Consider the following 17,714-nt stretch of genomic DNA (forward strand, 5'->3'; position numbering starts at 1 on the left):
TCACAATTTAATGTCTGATCAAATGCATATTTTGGTGTACGATAACACCTGTCCTTCTCGGGCAGGTGTTCAACAAACGATCCAAGAAGGCTCACTGTCCATCCACCCAATACTCCACTCGGAAGATTCATCTTTTGGCGCAGAAGTAGATGGCGTTGATTGGAGCAAGCCTATCTCAGCTTACGTTGTCGCGCAAGTGAGTTAACATTACGGGGGTTACAAGAAATCACTAACAAGTTGCTAGTTGATTGCTTTGCAAGACAAGTATGGAGTATTAATCTTCCGCAACACAGGGCTAGACAATAGCCGGCACATTGCATTCTCGCAGCAACTAGGTGACAAGCTAGAAGTCAATCCGTTCTTTTATGGACGAGAAAATGACAGATTGGGCGAGCCGTTACTATTCGACGTGGCCAAGTGAGTGTTCGGCGAAAATTCAATATCGAAGGCATCTCACGTTCTAATGAGAGTAGCATCGAGCTGGATGGTTCTCTGGTGAAGATGAACAGTCGCAGGTATCATCACAGTCTGGGGAATGCGTTATGGCACACCGTAAGCACTATCGTCCCCAGTGAGCAAAGCACATGGGTACTGACCTATCTAGGACTCCTCATATCACCAACAACGGTCCAAATATTCCATACTGCTTTCTCATGGGAATCCGGTCGAAGGCGGATCGTGGACCCATTTTGCAGACACACGTCGTGCCTACAGTGACCTATCTCAAGCGAAAAAAGACGAGATTGAGAACCTCGTTGTTGAGCACGAGTAAGCCATCTATTTCGAGATGTCCCTGTCTCTAAAGCTAATTTTATTCAGTCTCTGGCATTCCCGAAAACTCGCCTCACCAGCTGTATTTGGAAATCCTCTTCCTCATGAACTGGCAGCCAAGCCACCGGCTTACCACCGTCTCGTGCAAACAGCACCAGACGGGCGAAAGACATTGTACCTGGCGGCGCATGCCAAACGGATCGTCGGCAAAGGTATCGAGGAGAGCCAACAGCTCATTTGGGAGTTGATCGAACATTGTACACAGTCAAAAGTGAGTCTAAGTCAGCCATGATTTTCCAACCTCCAGGGCTAACTTGGGCAGTATGTTTTCAGCATGGAGTGGCTGTCTGGCGGGGATATGGTCTGGTGGGATAATCGGTAAGTCTCAAGCATCTTGCATTAATCCATTACTAATCTTTATAGCCAATCAATGCATCGTGCCAATCCCTATACCGCGACGATGACTGCGAGGGATGTCCGTCGTTCTACGATCCTTGATGATGGACCTTGGGCATCGGGCGTCTCAACAGCAGAACTGGAACTGGAATAAAGACCCGCCGATACTGGGCCTTAGCATCCGCAGCATCCATCAACATATGCTATGAACTAGCATAATATAGTTAAATCGAAACAGTGAGTAGTGACTTTTCGTTCAGATGTACTATATACTAGAATCAGTCGCCCTTTCCTTAGCTTGCCGTACCTACCTTATGTAGCCCTGGAGGCAGCATACATATTACCTAATCTTGAAACTAGTCCTAATTTGGAGTATCACATGATCCACCCTCTGACAGACTGAAATCTACTTAACTTATGTAATTCTGAGTATCCTCGTAATAGCGGCAGGTGTATACAAAGTAGCGACCGAAGTAGTTGGGGGAAAATCGGCTCCATATTTTGTACCGAATGGAGATATGGAGATTAGCGTCGAATAGCAATTCGATGCACTTTCACATTGAAATCTTTCAAAACTCCGTTGATGGTACTTTCGTTCATGATTGGGCGGACCGGCGAACTGAAGATTTGCCGAACACCTCTCCCAACTTGCCTCATGGTTTTCTCTAGCAAAAGCAATCTGTTTGCATTTTGAAATCAGCTTGTGGATCACGATGTGCACTGAATTCCAGGGTATATCCAGTCGGTCTAGCCAACAGCCCACCCCTCGCACCACAAGACCCAAGAAAAGAGCCGTGGCGTGAGTATGTCCAAAAGCAGCATCAAACTTCCACTCACTACTTTCACAGCTGCCATCGGTGTCATGCGCAAAAGATAAAATGCTCCGGAGAAAAGCCTTGCTCAAAATGCCGAGTTGCAGGCTACGAAGCGCAATGCAGATATGCGACCAGAGATCGCAAAATACGGGTGGATGAAAGGTGCCCATCTTCTTTCGTCACTAGTTTTAAACTGGGTCACTAACTTCAATAACTGATAGCTATTTGGAACAACTTCTAAAAGATAGCCAAGAGCTACATGACCGACGACATCGTTTGAAACAGGAAAGCCGCTCAAACAGACAAGAGCAAAGCTCTGGTCCCCAGCAAGTCTATGAGGAGGCTGCTATTGAGAACGCTGAGCCCCTGGCACAGAGTAATCTCCTTGGCGAGAAGCCGTGGTTTCAGTCCAACGATGCCTCAGTGGTTCCCATTTATATCAGCGAGGCAACTTGCGCTGCCTTTGCCACTCGTCTATGCCAATCATTGAAAGGGACCAACACGTCAACACCTCATCTTCCAAGATCCCGTTATACTGATGAATCCGGAATATCATCTTTACTTCATACAGATTTACAATGGCCCGGCCTGGTAAGTGCCCAGCTGTTGGTGAAGACCGCACTTGGCCACATCATCCCAAGCTTCCATTTGGCATTAAAAAAAGACACATTGGACATGCTCCATGGCGTCTATCGGAGGGGTGACTTCGATAATCCAAGTATAAAGTGCAAATACTTTGCTCTTTTTGCCATCGCTCAAGTTTTTTCAAATCCTCATGATCTTTCCGAAACGTCGAATGTACCTGGGTTGGCCTATTTTGCCAAAGCGTGGAGCCTGATCCAGATTGTCCCCGAACGACCAAGCATGATTCATATAGAAAGTCTCCTCTTGATTGTCAGTCCCCTTGTCAGCAGTCACCTCGGCTCTTACTTACTCTCTATAGGCCTTCTTCTGTCAATTTTTGAACCGCTTTCACTCCGCCTACCTTTTGATCGGAAATGCATTACGACTCGGCCTCAGCATGGGTCTAAACTATAACATTCCGCAAACCCAAAATCTACACCCAGTAGCACGAGAACACCGCATTCGAATATGGTGGACTATTTACGTGCTTGACCGATTCTGGGGCTCAAAGTCGGGATTCCCTGTGCAAATTCACGACGAAGATATCCATGTTGATCTACCGTCCATTTCGGCGTCTGAAACATACCATGACCAATTTTTAGATGGCGCTTACCAGGTGGCGGCAATAGAACTTGCCAAAATTATCGGTGACACAACAGGGGAGATATACTGTCGGAAGATCTCGGCCGAGACCTTTTTGCATCGTGAACAGAGCCTCTTGACTCAATTGAAACAGTGGGTTCGGTCTCTTCCTGAGCATCTGAGACTCAGTACAGAAGGGCCAAACTCGAAACATACGGTTCAGATGCATCTACAGTTCAATTTTGTAAGAGCATCACACTCTCTGGATAGCATCAAACACTAACAACTTTAGTGTGTCATCCTGGCAATTCGACCAGTCCTCCTCCATGTCCTCACTTTAAAAATCAAAGACCAAACCAATCAGTCTATGGATTCCATTTCACCTATCCTGATCACTTTGAGCGAGGCATGTATACACGCAGCAAGACACTCGCTAGCATTATGTGTAAATGAATGGACCGGCGGATCCCTGGCAATATTTGGCTACTCATTCCCTGCCTACCTCTTCTCCGCCGCATTAGTCCTGGTGATTTCGAGTCTTCTGCCGCTCGGAGATCCAAGTGATTTGACATCGGCCGAAACTGCAACGGAAATACTCAGGAATCTCAGCTTATCTGATAATCTCGCGTCGAGGGACCTATACGAACGCATGCAGCGCGTGCGGCAGTGTCTCCACGATAGCCCGCTGTATTCTTCGTCGGCACTTTCCCACAGTGTCGTGGACAACGTTACCAATATGTTGCCGATGGCTGAAGAATCGGATTCCGGATCATTACGACCACGCCGAAGTTCAAACAATCTCCAATACTCCATCGGGCCTCTGGAAGATTTGGGTCCTCTACTCTTTGAATCGAATGTCCCATATCTCACCACGGAAATGGCTCTACATCAACCAACCATGCTAGATTTCTTGACCCAGTCTCATGTGGACTTTGGACTACTTGATCCAGTGGAGATGTTCAATGATTTCGATTTAGCCTTTTCAATGTCTACCAATTGATGCCTGGATTAATAACCAGAGGTGTATTTTCCGATTTATCATCCGGCCGCCTTGGATTTGGCCGTTCAAAAGTGGACCACTCCGCAGGTAAGCGATGTCGGCTATTTTCAAGTTGGCCGTAGAGACCCACTGATCGGAGTTATAGCAGATAAATGAAGAAGACCTATTGTTTGACAGAATACGGCTTCTTGTCTCTCATGTTCTATTCATGGCTTCCCATTCCAACTATGCCTACTCGTTCTTCCGCACCTCCAAGACACACGGAATCAGCGTCTCAGCACAGAGATCCCGAGATCTATGTCTAAAAGCCTCACCTGGCTCATTCGCATCAACCTACGAGGTTGAATCCGTCTTTACGGACGCCGAGTGGGTAGACCGCATTACCATCCCTAATCGCAAGGTCTTCACTTGTATCGCTACACCACTCCCCCATGATGGTCCACGCCTGTCAAGGCTTTCGTCGCGAATGGAGATGAACATCTTCTGCTGGAGGATCGGAGCTCGGTCATGGACTGATCGGAGTGGGCTGGTAATGGTTTCTTGTATATCGCGTTCATAATGTCTTTTTATGTGAAACAGCAGATAGAGTCTACGGGCGGTTATACGTATTGTGGGAGGGTGAGACTACATGGACACTAACATTTTCAGTGAAATAAACAACTCTTCATTGGCGTAAAATATATGTTCCTGGATTGAATTCAGGATGTAACGCTGCGGAGTAAAAGTGTGGGGTGATAGCCGGTTAATAGCTCTGATGTCTCACGTCGCCTTCTCTTCAGAGACTCGATATTTAGCCGTAGTATCAGCTGTGCTATCTTGCTTAGATTCCCTAGTTTTTTATTCCACTCTCTCAAGCCAAGGATTGTGGTGAAGAGCCTGCCTCGGCTTCAGTTTTCCATGATGAAATTTAACACGGGATTCTTCATGTTATTTTATGTGGCCGTCCAAGCATACGATGATGCACTTGGTTTAAGTAATGGCTATACGTCTGTATCCACAGCCAACTTCGACATCAAGTTAGTCAAGGATTCCCAGGTTCTCGCCTCTCTCAAACCAGCAGGCGAGTCTTTCGATTTCTTGTCTTTCGATGATATCGCATATAGAGCGGCAAATGGCCAGTATCATAATGGGGACATTTCATATCGCTATCGACTGTCGGGTTCAACACGGTGGATTGCAGGCGACTCATCAAAAGCAAGAAAACCTTTGAAAAGTGTCAAGTCCGATGCGCTTGCCGCCGCTGAGATGACACAAACCCTACCGGCCTCTCCTATCAATATTCTTCGGAAATGGATTGATATTGACGGCGATCTCGGGTTGACCTTTACTCTGACCAACAAGGCAAATCAGACACTGGAAATTGGCAGCCTGGGCTTCCCGACCGAATTCAACAGTATCTTCTCCAACCGTACAGCAGAAGATATGGTGGCCAAGTGCTCTCTCACAGATTCATATATTGGGATGGATGCTGGGTACCTTCAGGTGAACCCCACGTCTGGGACCGGGGCATCGTTGATTGTTACCCCGTTACTCAACACGAGCACTCCACTGGAAGCATGGCGAAACCTGGACGAACCTAACACCGAGCCTCTCTATTACGGCAGTCAAACATTTGAGGGATTCTACGAATGGCAGACTCACACTAAAGCCTATGCTGAGAATGAGTGGTCTGGTGTCACCCCATGGAACGAGCCTAGCTGTCGAACCATGAGCCCAGGTGAATCAGTGACCTACGGATTGCGCTTTACGGTCGTAAAGAACGGTGTGCGTGGTATACAGGATGCAGTCAAAGCCACCAACACGCCTGCCACGCTGGGAATTCCAGGATACGTGGTACCAGTCGATCTCACAGCTCGGCTTTACATCTTTCACTCTCGAATCTCCGAGGTCGTGTCCGAGGATAACTCCTTTAAAATAACCCAAGGTCCAAATGGCACTCTATCACTCACCCCAACTGGCTTGGTTTGGGGTCGAACTAGGGTAACCATCACATACGAAGATGGGAAAGTCCAAACAATACACTACTTCATTACAGACTCGGCACCAGCAACAATCAGCAAATTGGGCGAGTTCACTACCACGTCGATGTGGTTCAATGATACAAATGATCCGTTCCACCGAGCTCCATCAGTCATGACATGGGACCACTCAATCCAAGCACAAGTCCTCCAAGCACCCCGAGTCTGGATGTCAGGGCTAAGTGATGAAGGCGGCGTGAGCTACTTGGCCAGCGCAATGAAGCAATCTGGTCTGGCCGATGCGACTGAAGTATCAAAACTCGAGCAATTTGCTTCCGATGTTCTGTCTAAGACCATCCAAAATACAGACTTCACCGTCCGCAAGAGTATATTCTTCTACGAGCCCGCTCAAGTTCCTAAATACACATACGATCAGTCTCTCGACTGGGGCAACTGGTGGTCATGGAATAAGGATGATTCCTATGCTACAGATCGTGCCTACGACTATATCCATGTGATCGGGGCATACTGGGCGTTGTATCGCGCAGGTCGAGATAACGGGTCACTTCTGAAAACACACACTTGGCAGTGGTATCTCAGCCAAGCATATAATACCACAGTGACCTGTTTCGCCACGGACTCGGGTGGTGATGGGCTTGTATGATACTCGCGTCTCGGACTCATGGGCGAGACTGTCGTTGGTGAACTTCTATCGGATCTGAGGCGTGAACATTGGACTGCTGAGGCCGACTCTGTGGAGGCTGTTATGAAGCTTCGCGCCGAGGCATGGGATACACAGCATGTTCCCTTTGGCAGTGAGATGTCTTGGGACTCGACTGGCCAAGAGGGAGTCTACTACTGGAGCAAGTAGGTTTTTACTCTTTGGAGACCTTTCTAACAGTGATACCTAATTTGTTAACATTCCATCTAGCTATTTCAATTTGACCAACACAGCAACGAAGACAATCAACAGCATCCTGGGGTACATGCCCACAGTTCCGCACTGGGGATGGAATGGGAATGCCCGGCGATATTGGGACTTTATGTAGGATCCAGCCCAACCTTTTGCAGTTAAAATTTCTTGACTTGTTTTCGTTACTAACCTCCCCTCCAGCTATGGGGGCAAGCTACAGCGCATCGAGCGCATGATCCATCACTACGGATCAAGCCTCAATTCATTACCCTTGCTATCCCATTTCCGCCAAAATCCAACTGACATCCATCTCCTCCGGGTTGGCTATGGCGGAATAACAGGACCACTATCCAACATCCGACAGGATGGCTCGATGTATAATGCCTTCCACTCTTTCCCTGATACCTTACAAGGCGACGATTATTCAGGTGATTACGGTCCAAACTTTCTAGGTCTGATGCTTGGATCCGCTGTCTACATTGTCGATGACCCCGATGTCGGGCTTACCGCATATGGTGGGAATGTCGCTACCAATGGAAACATGGTCACCGTGGAGCCACGAGATGCTGTGCGGCGTCGAGTCTATGTTGCACAGATGGGAGTATATGTCACGATCAGCGCTGGATCGATAAAAGAGGTTTCGTTTGATATTTCCCAACCGAGGTCTCTTCAACTACTTATTGTTCCTGGCTCGTCCGATGTTTCTTCTGTTATTGTTTGGGTTGAAACTCCAGGTACAGAGGATGATTATGCTGTGGCCGGGAATCAATTGCAACGCACGAGAGGAGGCTGGAATGTCAAATTCGTCTCTGGGGAAGCGAATGTTGTTGTTTCTAAATTGTGATTTACGGTGAACACAAATGCAGATGCTATTGGATCGTTTATTATTCCGCATACGATGTATCCATGTATCCCAGTGAAATGGGGAATTACAATACTCCGTACGGACAAATCAACTATTCGGCTGCAGGGTTCGTGCAGGATCACTTGATCTATTGGGATGACTACTACACCTTCACCCTGCAGCTCAGAAATGTGGCTAATGCAGACTTTTACTGATTGGGGGTGCATAATTTCTTGCATATTCACCTACAACATACTTGGTCTCACATACATCCCAGTTTTGCTGGAAGCATCCGGCTCCCCAAACTAATGACCCATGCCCCTTCGACAATAAAAAATTACATTTAGTTGATCACTCCTTAACTACTGAATCGAATCTCCGTCACACACTATCCCAAATTTCTCACCTAGAAGTGGGCGCTGCCACCGAGGATATCGTCACTGAGGGCATGCATGAAACTGGAAGGAAAGCGCAGGCTTCCGGCTACGGAAGAGGCATTTGGGCATTTGTGGTACCGTAATACATTCTCGGATATAGCGACTATGGCATTGTATTTGGAACAAGGGGAGACAATTGTGGGATATAATTCTATCCAGCCTTGTTTATGGTATGAAGAGGATGAGATAAAGGAATAGGGGCCAAGCCAAGGCCAAAATATAAAATATAAAAGACCACTACGACATCCAAACCCACCCTTCACGGTTATCAATCTACAATGGTATTGTGTGCATCGACGCTTCTAGTCCCATCAACTTACCCACTTTTAGCCACAATTTTAGCCAAACTGCTAAGCCGAAGGTTGGGATCAAGAAAATCAGCGTCATCCATAACATCACCGAGCGATGTCAGGCAGTTGACGTCGATCCTAGTTGAGCAGTTCCCCACGGGCCGAAAGTTTACCGAGGGGATACTTGATACGGGGAATGGGGAATGAGATACCAGCCAATCGGGGCAGATCCGCTACGTAGTTGAACGGGCGTGTACTGGGGATCATTATGCTGTCGCGGTGCTAGAATGGAATGTCAGATGTTCCTTCGGCCGAACAGTGGCTAAAGTTCTGTAGTGACGTCCTCCAAGTACTTTGTACGTGCGAGTGTACTTGGTAGGTTTCGTGTTCTGTGTGCTGTATGGCTTTCCGCGTTTTCGTTTCTTGTTTTCATGTTCTCGTAACTCAATTTGATTCCAAGGTTGACGGACATGATCTGGGGTATCATAGCGATGTCATACCATACATATTGATATGTTGTAGCTATGCATTCCCATTTACCAATTATGTTTTTAAGACTGGAACATATCGGAGTGCTGGAAAGGCTTCCGTATAATGTACGGAGTGAGAATGTGACATGACGATGATGAAACCCGATCGGCGGGTCAGTGGCGAATCAGCCTGTTTCCACCATACATAATTCGTTATTCTCCAGTTTCGTTTGGATTCCATGAGGATCATGGTTCCACACACCAATTTCTCGGGTTTGGGGCCTGCGTTAGTTCTCCAGGATTGATATTAATATAGATTGAAGATTGAAGATCAGGATTCCATTTTCCATTCCTGGATATGTATCATGTGACCGGGGTTACGCGGCAGGTGAGTCACTTCGCTTGACCTTCCGGCTTGGGCGTCCAAGAATAGAGTCATGTGGGGAATTTGGGGAAGTGAATATTTCAAACTGAAAATAATAATAATAATGATCCAAGTTTGAATAAGCCATCTTACTCTGATATTCGAGTTCTTTATGGTAGAATTGGGAAGGTAGATTGTCCAGCAAAAAAAAAATTTGGTTCTTTGGTAATTATATAAAGTGACATATTGTTAAAAGGTAAGGTGAAAGTTATATACATGGTTTCATTTTGGTGTGTTCATTATGGGTCATCAAATCGTAATATCGTGTTGGTCGCAGAGGATGAAGAAGAGGTTGAAGAGAGAAAAAGGTCGGCAGTCGAGAGTGTAGGAGAGAAAGGGTATTTTAAAGAGCAAAGGCGAGTTCAACCCGCGATTGGGGAAACTATGCAAGATCCCCCTGTCCATAGGTGTTTGGAGGTCGCCTCAAGACAATTGCGACCCTTTTCCAAAAAACCATGCTCGGTGGAATTTTCAGGCGACGTTGGTGATGTCGGGGTTGTCGGGGTTGTCGGGTTTGCCACAACGGCGACCGGCTCTGGTTTTATTGATATTTGTTCGGTGACTTCGACTGGAGTCTCGTTGGCCGGAGCCCTGTTCTTGAGGACAGGAAGTTCTGTGTTGATCTCATCCACATCGTCCTCGTCATCGGTGTCTTCGAAATCAAATGAACTGATGCGAGACTTCATGTCATTCTCGGTCCAGGAGACGGAACCACAGTGCAGGCGGAAGTGAGCCACGCAGCGGCGAAGGTCTGGGTCTGGTGCGGTAGCTTCACGGGCGAGTTTCTCTTTCGAGAGGTGTGTGAGCTTGTAAGGAAGGGCATTTCGGTTTGCCATAGGGGGCCAGCGTTTATTTTGGATAATTGGCACGGAGGCGGTTGGTTTCGGGGTCTTGGGGGCTCTTTGCGTAGTGCCGGTGTTCATATTGTTTTGATATGGTGATCATAGACTGATGGGGTGTTTTGAAGAAGATTGTAACCCAGGTAGATTGTTGAGATGTGTGATATGTAAATTGGATTTGAATTGGGGGGAGGTCCAAAAGGAAAAGGGTCAAGAGAAAAGGTGGGAATAACGAGTCTTATACCCGGAAGAAATAATGGGGAACCTGGTCCAAGCGCCCTTTCTCAGTCGAGGTGCCGTGTCACCAGATCACGAAACCGGTTCCAGGCCTCTGATGGGTCATCTTCCTGTTTTCCCTCTTTTTCCCTCTTCTATGACTTGTCTATTACTTTTAAACTCTTTCTACCCCAGAAAAGTTTGTTAATTATTTCTTGATATTAATTTCATTTCTGATTTAATCATTTTCCCAGTCCAAATCGTTTTAAAAAAAAATGAAGGAAAAAAAGGGATTTCCGGTGTACGTAGCGGCTATTCGGACCCTCTAAAGTGGATGGCCCCAGTTTTATTGATCATTTGATGCTTCGAAAATTTTTCGGTGGAGACTCTTCTGCGGAGCTTATCTTGCTTATTCGCCCTAAAGAAAAAAAAGGAAAAGGAAAATACAAAACGTTGCACGGGGAAACTCACGATCCCCACGGATTACTTTCCTTGGAAATCCGAACCCCCTCATCCTTCGACGTTTGCATATTTATATGGAAAGAGAGAAGAAAAAAAAAACTTGCTCCTACCTTTGATTTCTCTTTTTCCTCTAAATAAAAATAGAATGCGAAATAATGTCTCTACATAGAACCCTGATTTCCAAGGCCGATTTCCCTTAGAAAACACCATCGTGAAAGTGACTCAGCAAGCCCTAGTCCCGGCCAACCCTGGATACGATACATTCAGTTCTTCCAACCTTAGAGATCACCGCATTATATTAATAATAATATGTGCCCCAAGCACCCATCTTGTCCCGTGAGCATAATAATGTGCTGGACAAAGAAGATCCGTACACCGACAAGTCCAAGCATTCCACATGCTAGTGTCGAATATGCCCCTCCTGACGATCTTTTGGAATCCGCCGAAGACGGCTCTGATCCCTAATCGTCTGGTTACAATACCCGCCCGTGCAACGGAGGTGCTCCAGAACCCCCGCTGTAAACCTACACCAGCTCCTTCCGTGGACACCAACCAAATAAACCACAAAAAAAAGGTGGCGCCCCAAGATAGAGTGGATGGAATGCATTTGCATTTACTCCGCCTATAAGTTTATCCTTCCAACGGAAATAAAGCAGTGGAAAATTATCCTGCCGATACTTCCTATTTCACTACGGCCCCGCTTGGAATGAAATAGGAAGCCAAGAAGAAAAATACAGGGGTTCTCTCCGGTCTGTTATAAAACCTGAAGCCACGCATAATGAACTAAATAATAAAAAAAGTACAATAATCTTGCAGATAAGGATGCAACGCCGTTGATGGCAAGTGAAACAGAAAAGGGAAGGGGAAAAAAAAGATGGTCAGATCTGCTGCAGGAGACCCCACTAATTCCAAAATGTTTAGAGCTATTGCAGCCACCGAGCCCAAAAAATCGAAGTCTAGAATCTCCTTTAAAGGGCTGGGCACTTGGAGATGCTTGGAAAGCAGGTTCTGTACCCGCTAACACACGTTGGTGGGGCCCACAATGCTTCTAGCGCCAGCGCCTCGAACTAGTTCGCACTGCTTTACAAAGTAAACTAATGAATTATTGCCAGCCATTTGGGGCATTTGGGCGGTGCATCCCCTAAATGATGACTTGTCTTTACGGTCGCAGCTACGGAGTGGAGGTTTCATGTCTGCAGATCATACTGTAAAACAGCACGTTGCTATCAGAGGACATCTGCAATCAGCGAAATATCAGTCTCGAACCGGAACAAGTATCATCATGTGAAGACGCAAACCGTCCATCATAAGGGACCATCAATCGATACTCCATACTCCGTACAATAATGATCTAATGCGCAGTTTACTGCGGGCTTACGCCATTGCTCCTAATTATCTAAAACAAGCTGGTCCTGCCATGCTACTAGTCCTTGTGCATGTTATCCTCGGTTTCTTACGCCTTGAGTCTCGGTCGAGTTGACAGCGGTATGATCTACCCTATGGCATGATGTCTAGACCCCGCACCTTCGCGCTCGGTTCACAACATTATTGCATTCTAGCATTCTAGTACTACAATGTAAAGTCCGCCCCCTTACTACAACGTACCTTCAAAATATCAGTCCAGTTGTTTTGCTCCGTGTTGATATAGATAGACAGCAGCTCAGGCGGCTCTGCTTGGGCCTCCAGCCGTTCTGCGGGAAATCTGCACTTGTCCACCACTCTATTTACAGCCACCCCCCTAAACCTCAACCTAATATTTGTTTTCGGTCTGTGCGTTATTTCAGGCACAATTTCTGACACTCTTATTGTAGACTGACAATTGTATTGTCGTCGTAGCATCTCGAGATAGACTTTTATCCTACCGTGGTTCGGATCCGGCCCGGCTGTCCTACCAGGATCTCTATGCCGAGTCTATCCTTCCTCCTTCCTTTCTAACATGGCAAATTTCCTTGGACATGGAAAGAGTCGAGAACTTTGACTAGAATGATATTCCGTGAACGATGTACAATGATATTGACATTGACTCCTACCTGGCTCTTTCGGGATGTGCGGGTCTCTACATTTGTCTCTCTCCCCGGTTCTTATACAGGTGTCGTGGATAACCTCGAATATCAGGCCTTTTTTTTCCGGGGCGGCTAGGGTAACTAAACAATCAAATTATCTATCCTTTAAATCTAGAGTATCTTACGTTCTTCATCTCTCGATTTATCGTTCCTACGCCGTGGGGATAGACATCCCGCCTTTCTCCATTGATCCGTCTTGATGGGTTTCCTATGACCAGGACTTGATTGAACTACTGCTATCTGCTCTAGAATATAGCTTCTTTTTGGTGCTTTATGAGAACCATACAGTATGTTCCTACGCGCAACACCCATCATACATTGTATCTTGTAAAGACAATCATGTCCTACGGTATATCCCAAGGAACGTCTACTGTGTACACACAAACTCCTACCAAGCCAATCGTGTAACATCTCCCTTGGGCACTGCATGCCCAGTATAAACTACTGCACGACGCCCAATGGGCCTCATAAAACCCCTCTCCTAGGTTTAGCGGATTCCACACCCTGCAGATCTTACTTGGTCTCTGGGTCACGAGCTCTCTACCCCGGGCACTTCCGGCCACAGCTGTTGTTGCAGCCCAAAACAATTAACGAATCTGATCCAGGCTAATACATGCACGCAGGCTTGAGAACTTGCTCATCAATACCCTAGGAAGGTCTCGTCCCGGGTATCTGGCATACAGCTGCAACTAAGCCAGTTGCTGGGCTTACTAGCAGCAGAAACAGGCCCTCGGACGACAAATATAGCTATACGTGCCGTTGGAGTAAATATTCGTCACATAGTAGTTGGTCAGGACATAGCCCCAACTAAATCAATGAGCGCAGCCTCTCAGAGTTACATAGTATCTGCAGTCTTCATTGTTACATTCAAACGCCACTAAAACAACTTTCCTGATTTTCGGGTTTTGGATTAGGCCCACACTACATTGTAGATCTGCGCGCCATGGTATACAGTATGAATCAAGCACTGCTGTGTATCCCTATATACAACTATAATTGCCTGTTCCAGTCACATTAACAGCCACGAGTCAAACTAGTCTATATATACAAACAAGCACAATGTTCCCGGTTTTTCTAAAAGGTTTGTGGGATAGATCTTCACCACTTCAGATGCGGATCTGTACAACGCGTGGCCCCCGACACGCAACTCTCAAGGCAACCTCAAGCATGCTCATTATATTAAATAGGAAATAGTAATTCCAGTTTGCGCCTTGCTTGTGACATGTGAGTATAAATGCAGCTTACACGTGCTTCTGCCTGTCTTTTCTACGCAAGTCATAACTGGTAGTTCCTGGAATTACCAACACCACCATTATCAGAAACACCATGGGATAGATTGAGACACAATATGCGTGCGCTCCCCAGCTCATCGGAGACAGCAATATACCTCCAGAAATTCAAACACTTAGCTTACAAATGCGTGGCGATAGCCACTCTCCAGGGATCTGTTATGTCCTAACTATTGGTCGGAGCTATATTTGCCCCTCGTTGTCAATAGTGGAGCAAACTATGTTCTAGTCAAAGGCTATATACATTGAAACGTCTCTTGCACAAAGTATCCTAGTATTGCATCAAGAGGGAAATATTCTAAACTCTGCCCAGGGATGAAGTCAAAAAGCAAATTGGTTGGAGACGCTATTGGATATATCCACTTTAATATTTTTAATATCTTGTTGTGCTAACTAATGATATTGCTTATATCTGTGTCAACTAACTGGCCCCGGATGTGTTCAATATGTGTACGTCTCCAGGAATGTAGGGGTGAAAGTGGGGTGTTGCTGTAGACATCACCAATGATAGAGCTTGGGTGTGACCAGGAGGTGGCGGTATAGCGGTTGTCCTCGGTTGTCTTTGAATGCACATTACTTACCACCCATTTCTGTTTGATGAGATTGATAGGGACATATTACCAGATGTACGTAGTTGTCGACACCCAGCCGGCAAAGAGCAAGCACATAACCCAATAGATCTGCGTAACAAAGAACAAAAACGCCACTCGGTGCGAGTTGACGGTTCACAAAGTTAATACTAATCCTTTGTTCAAGGTGGTAATTAAGAAAGCATGTTGCATCCGGGACATAGCTCGACTTGGCCCGTTGGCTAAAGCACACAGGTGAATTATGCAAGGCTTAAACTAGGCTTCCACGATAGAAGAGAGATGCAGTCTTTCCCTATTCAGAGCTACAGGGTCACCTTGTGCTCTGTGAGCCTGGCATAGATCCTGACATTGTGTGACGGGAAGGAAAAGCCGGCGCCGAGCGTGGAAAACGGCAGCTCTGCAAGACCGGGCTGCTGTGAGACCTAGGACAGCGTGTATGATTATCTGGGCTTTTTCCATTTCGAACCTTGTACATTTGCAATATACTTCATGGAGTAGTCCGACTGTCGCGACGGGCGTTATTGTGCGACGATACTACATCTTGCTCTACCTCGTACAGCCGCTGCGGTTCCCGGGTATATGAGCGAAAACTAACTCCGATTTGGGCATGTTTTTAACATAAACAGTGCCGTGTGCACTATGTATGATTTGGAAATTATCCTGATTGGAGCATTTTGGGGTCGCTTTGCTTTTCTAGTCGCGCATGGGCCGTTCGTTGATCGACTACTTAGGTAGTTCCCACTCAAATGACCTTCTCCGTTCCATCTATAGCGTCTTCTGCAGGTCATCCGCTCGTCGTTGGACAAATCAAAGGCCTTAACCGGGCTTTGACTAATTCATTGTCTGAGAAAATACTGAACCCCGAACACGAGGCTTCCATTTATATTGCAAATATGACCGTTCGATCCACGTTGTAACCATGACTTTAACCCTTTTCTAGCTCATTACAATGCCATCGTATCCCATCGTCCCCTTAATTATGAGCACCTATGTTCTCTGGGTGATACTCGAATCGAACATTCCTGGTTTGAGCTAAATCAAGTCTCACAATGAACGAGCATGGCCCCATGTTCATTTATGAAGCACTAGGTCTAAATGGTCACTAGCTCCGGTTAGGCTGACAAGATGCGGCCTGAGCCCATGTCTCTTGCTCACTTCCTTATTTTTATTTAATGGCCCCTCATTATTGCCCCCTCCGGGAGATTATCGTCCGAGTTGTTGAATATCGGCATAAAACAACTGCCTCTTAAGTTTAGGTAACCAGAACCATTTGAGTATCAGGTGGCTTATTTTCCATTTGGTATTTATTCTTTTGATATTTTCCATAGCTTCCAGGTCGTGCTTGACCCGATATAATCCGACCGCGCATATTGGTTGCTTTGCTTCGGATTGGACCTTAAGCTCCTGCATACTACACTAGTCGACATCGGTGAGAAACACATATATCCTGGTATCATCAATAATACCGTGTCTCCTCTGTGGATTTCATTGACTGGGGGGCTTTGTCAGGGATTTACTCTTCATTTCCACGTCATGCTTTTTTCGTCTATAATTTTGACCCCGGTTAGCTGTTCAAGACACTTCAAGTTACACAATACACGATCCAGACTGAATGGACGTGATCATAGCTCTATCCGAGGTCTATGACAGTGCCTAGACTCCGTTCTATGTTGTGATGGACCTTGCTCGAAATCGGAATAGGAAAAAGGCCATTCAGGTACAACTGAACAGAGTTATTTGTCATTTTATACACTCTCTCCCCATGGCCTATACTCAAAATCTTGGTCTCCAACGATCAGCAAAAAGAATATTGGAATCGGGATATATAAATACAAGGACAATACCAATACTTCAGATGTGATTGACCTTGTGATTGGCTCCAATGCAGACAGTCCCTGAGTACTCCGTAATCCGTACCTAGTTGGGAATTTCAAACCAAAAGAGCGTTGTACTCTCTTGTGCTACGGTTGCACCTTGGTTTTTTTTTTATTTTTTTTTTTTTTTTTTTTAATTTATTTATTCTTTTTCCTTTATTGTACCTCTTCCTGCATATGTCTCGATGCTGTTGCCCGAAAGATGCAGGGTCCTTCTCCGTGTTTCTCAACCCATATCGAGGATTCGATCGTTGTGCCACTTCGGAAAATCGTCCCTCTTGGATTACGTTGAAATATTGAAATATCAAAGATATTCAAAAGAGAATAAAAGCATCATTTTGTTTCTATGCTTATGCTGCAGCTGAGTGCTACCGTTCATGATCTCATTTGTCTCCTATCAAGCCTGTTCGTATATTGGCGCCGTACCCGCGACGCCCAGAAGATCACAAAAAGATCCCCATACCCTCCGGTCCCATTCAGATCAGATCCTTTTACCCTGACCAATATCCGATCAATATCCGATCAATCTACCTATTACGTGGGGACAAAATTACTAGTATCCAACACCGAAGCACTCCACTATCAAGTATTCAAATCCCGTGTGTATCTTTTTACTTGTTTCGGGGGCTCTTCAGGACAACGACTTGGCCTAGCCTCTACAGAGCCCAAGGCATCTTCAGCCTGCGGGAATTGGACCAGTTTTTTTGTCTGATTCGGCGCCACTTTCTTAGCAGCAGACTTGTGAGTCTTAATTGTTTCTGCTCGTGACCAATCACGAGACGAGTGTTTTCTTCTTTTTTTATTTGATTTTCTTTTTTTATTCTTTTCCTCATTGCCCCTTGCAAGACTTCTCCCCA

General features: G+C 46.0%; 6 protein-coding genes across 6 annotated transcripts; 5 read left to right on the forward strand and 1 right to left on the reverse strand.

Annotated features, from left to right (window-relative positions):
* Positions 1–10: 10 nt before the first annotated feature.
* N7455_006924 (TauD/TfdA dioxygenase family protein) lies at positions 11–1,321 on the forward strand (the record flags this gene model as incomplete). The annotated part of the gene is made up of 7 exons (XM_040953696.2): positions 11–196; positions 245–417; positions 474–552; positions 605–768; positions 820–1,042; positions 1,094–1,149; positions 1,195–1,321. The coding sequence occupies 7 exons, from the start codon at positions 11–13 to the stop codon at positions 1,319–1,321; spliced, it is 1,008 nt and encodes a 335-aa protein (XP_040815968.2).
* A 559-nt stretch (positions 1,322–1,880) lies between these two features.
* On the forward strand, positions 1,881–4,188 carry N7455_006925 (fungal specific transcription factor domain-containing protein; the record flags this gene model as incomplete). Its single annotated transcript, XM_065605458.1, has 4 exons — positions 1,881–1,966; positions 2,204–2,876; positions 2,926–3,432; positions 3,481–4,188. 4 exons carry the CDS (start codon positions 1,881–1,883, stop codon positions 4,186–4,188), a joined length of 1,974 nt encoding a protein of 657 aa, XP_065461312.1.
* Positions 4,189–4,396: 208 nt separating this feature from the next.
* Positions 4,397–4,747, forward strand: N7455_006926 (uncharacterized protein; the record flags this gene model as incomplete). Its single annotated transcript, XM_040953656.2, has 1 exon — positions 4,397–4,747. One exon carries the CDS (start codon positions 4,397–4,399, stop codon positions 4,745–4,747), a length of 351 nt encoding a protein of 116 aa, XP_040816039.2.
* A 341-nt stretch (positions 4,748–5,088) lies between these two features.
* On the forward strand, positions 5,089–6,810 carry N7455_006927 (uncharacterized protein; the record flags this gene model as incomplete). The annotated part of the gene is made up of 1 exon (XM_065605459.1): positions 5,089–6,810. One exon carries the CDS (start codon positions 5,089–5,091, stop codon positions 6,808–6,810), a length of 1,722 nt encoding a protein of 573 aa, XP_065461313.1.
* Positions 6,811–6,828: 18 nt separating this feature from the next.
* On the forward strand, positions 6,829–7,903 carry N7455_006928 (uncharacterized protein; the record flags this gene model as incomplete). The annotated part of the gene is made up of 3 exons (XM_040953553.2): positions 6,829–7,013; positions 7,078–7,191; positions 7,261–7,903. The coding sequence occupies 3 exons, from the start codon at positions 6,829–6,831 to the stop codon at positions 7,901–7,903; spliced, it is 942 nt and encodes a 313-aa protein (XP_040815844.2).
* Positions 7,904–9,886: 1,983 nt separating this feature from the next.
* N7455_006929 (uncharacterized protein) lies at positions 9,887–10,447 on the reverse strand (the record flags this gene model as incomplete). The annotated part of the gene is made up of 1 exon (XM_040953658.2): positions 9,887–10,447. The coding sequence occupies one exon, from the start codon at positions 10,445–10,447 to the stop codon at positions 9,887–9,889; it is 561 nt and encodes a 186-aa protein (XP_040815896.2).
* Positions 10,448–17,714: the final 7,267 nt, after the last annotated feature.

Source organism: Penicillium solitum (genome assembly GCF_028829755.1).
Source record: "Penicillium solitum strain IBT 25940 chromosome Unknown utg000004l_segment0_segment0, whole genome shotgun sequence".
NCBI lineage: Eukaryota > Fungi > Ascomycota > Eurotiomycetes > Eurotiales > Aspergillaceae > Penicillium > Penicillium solitum.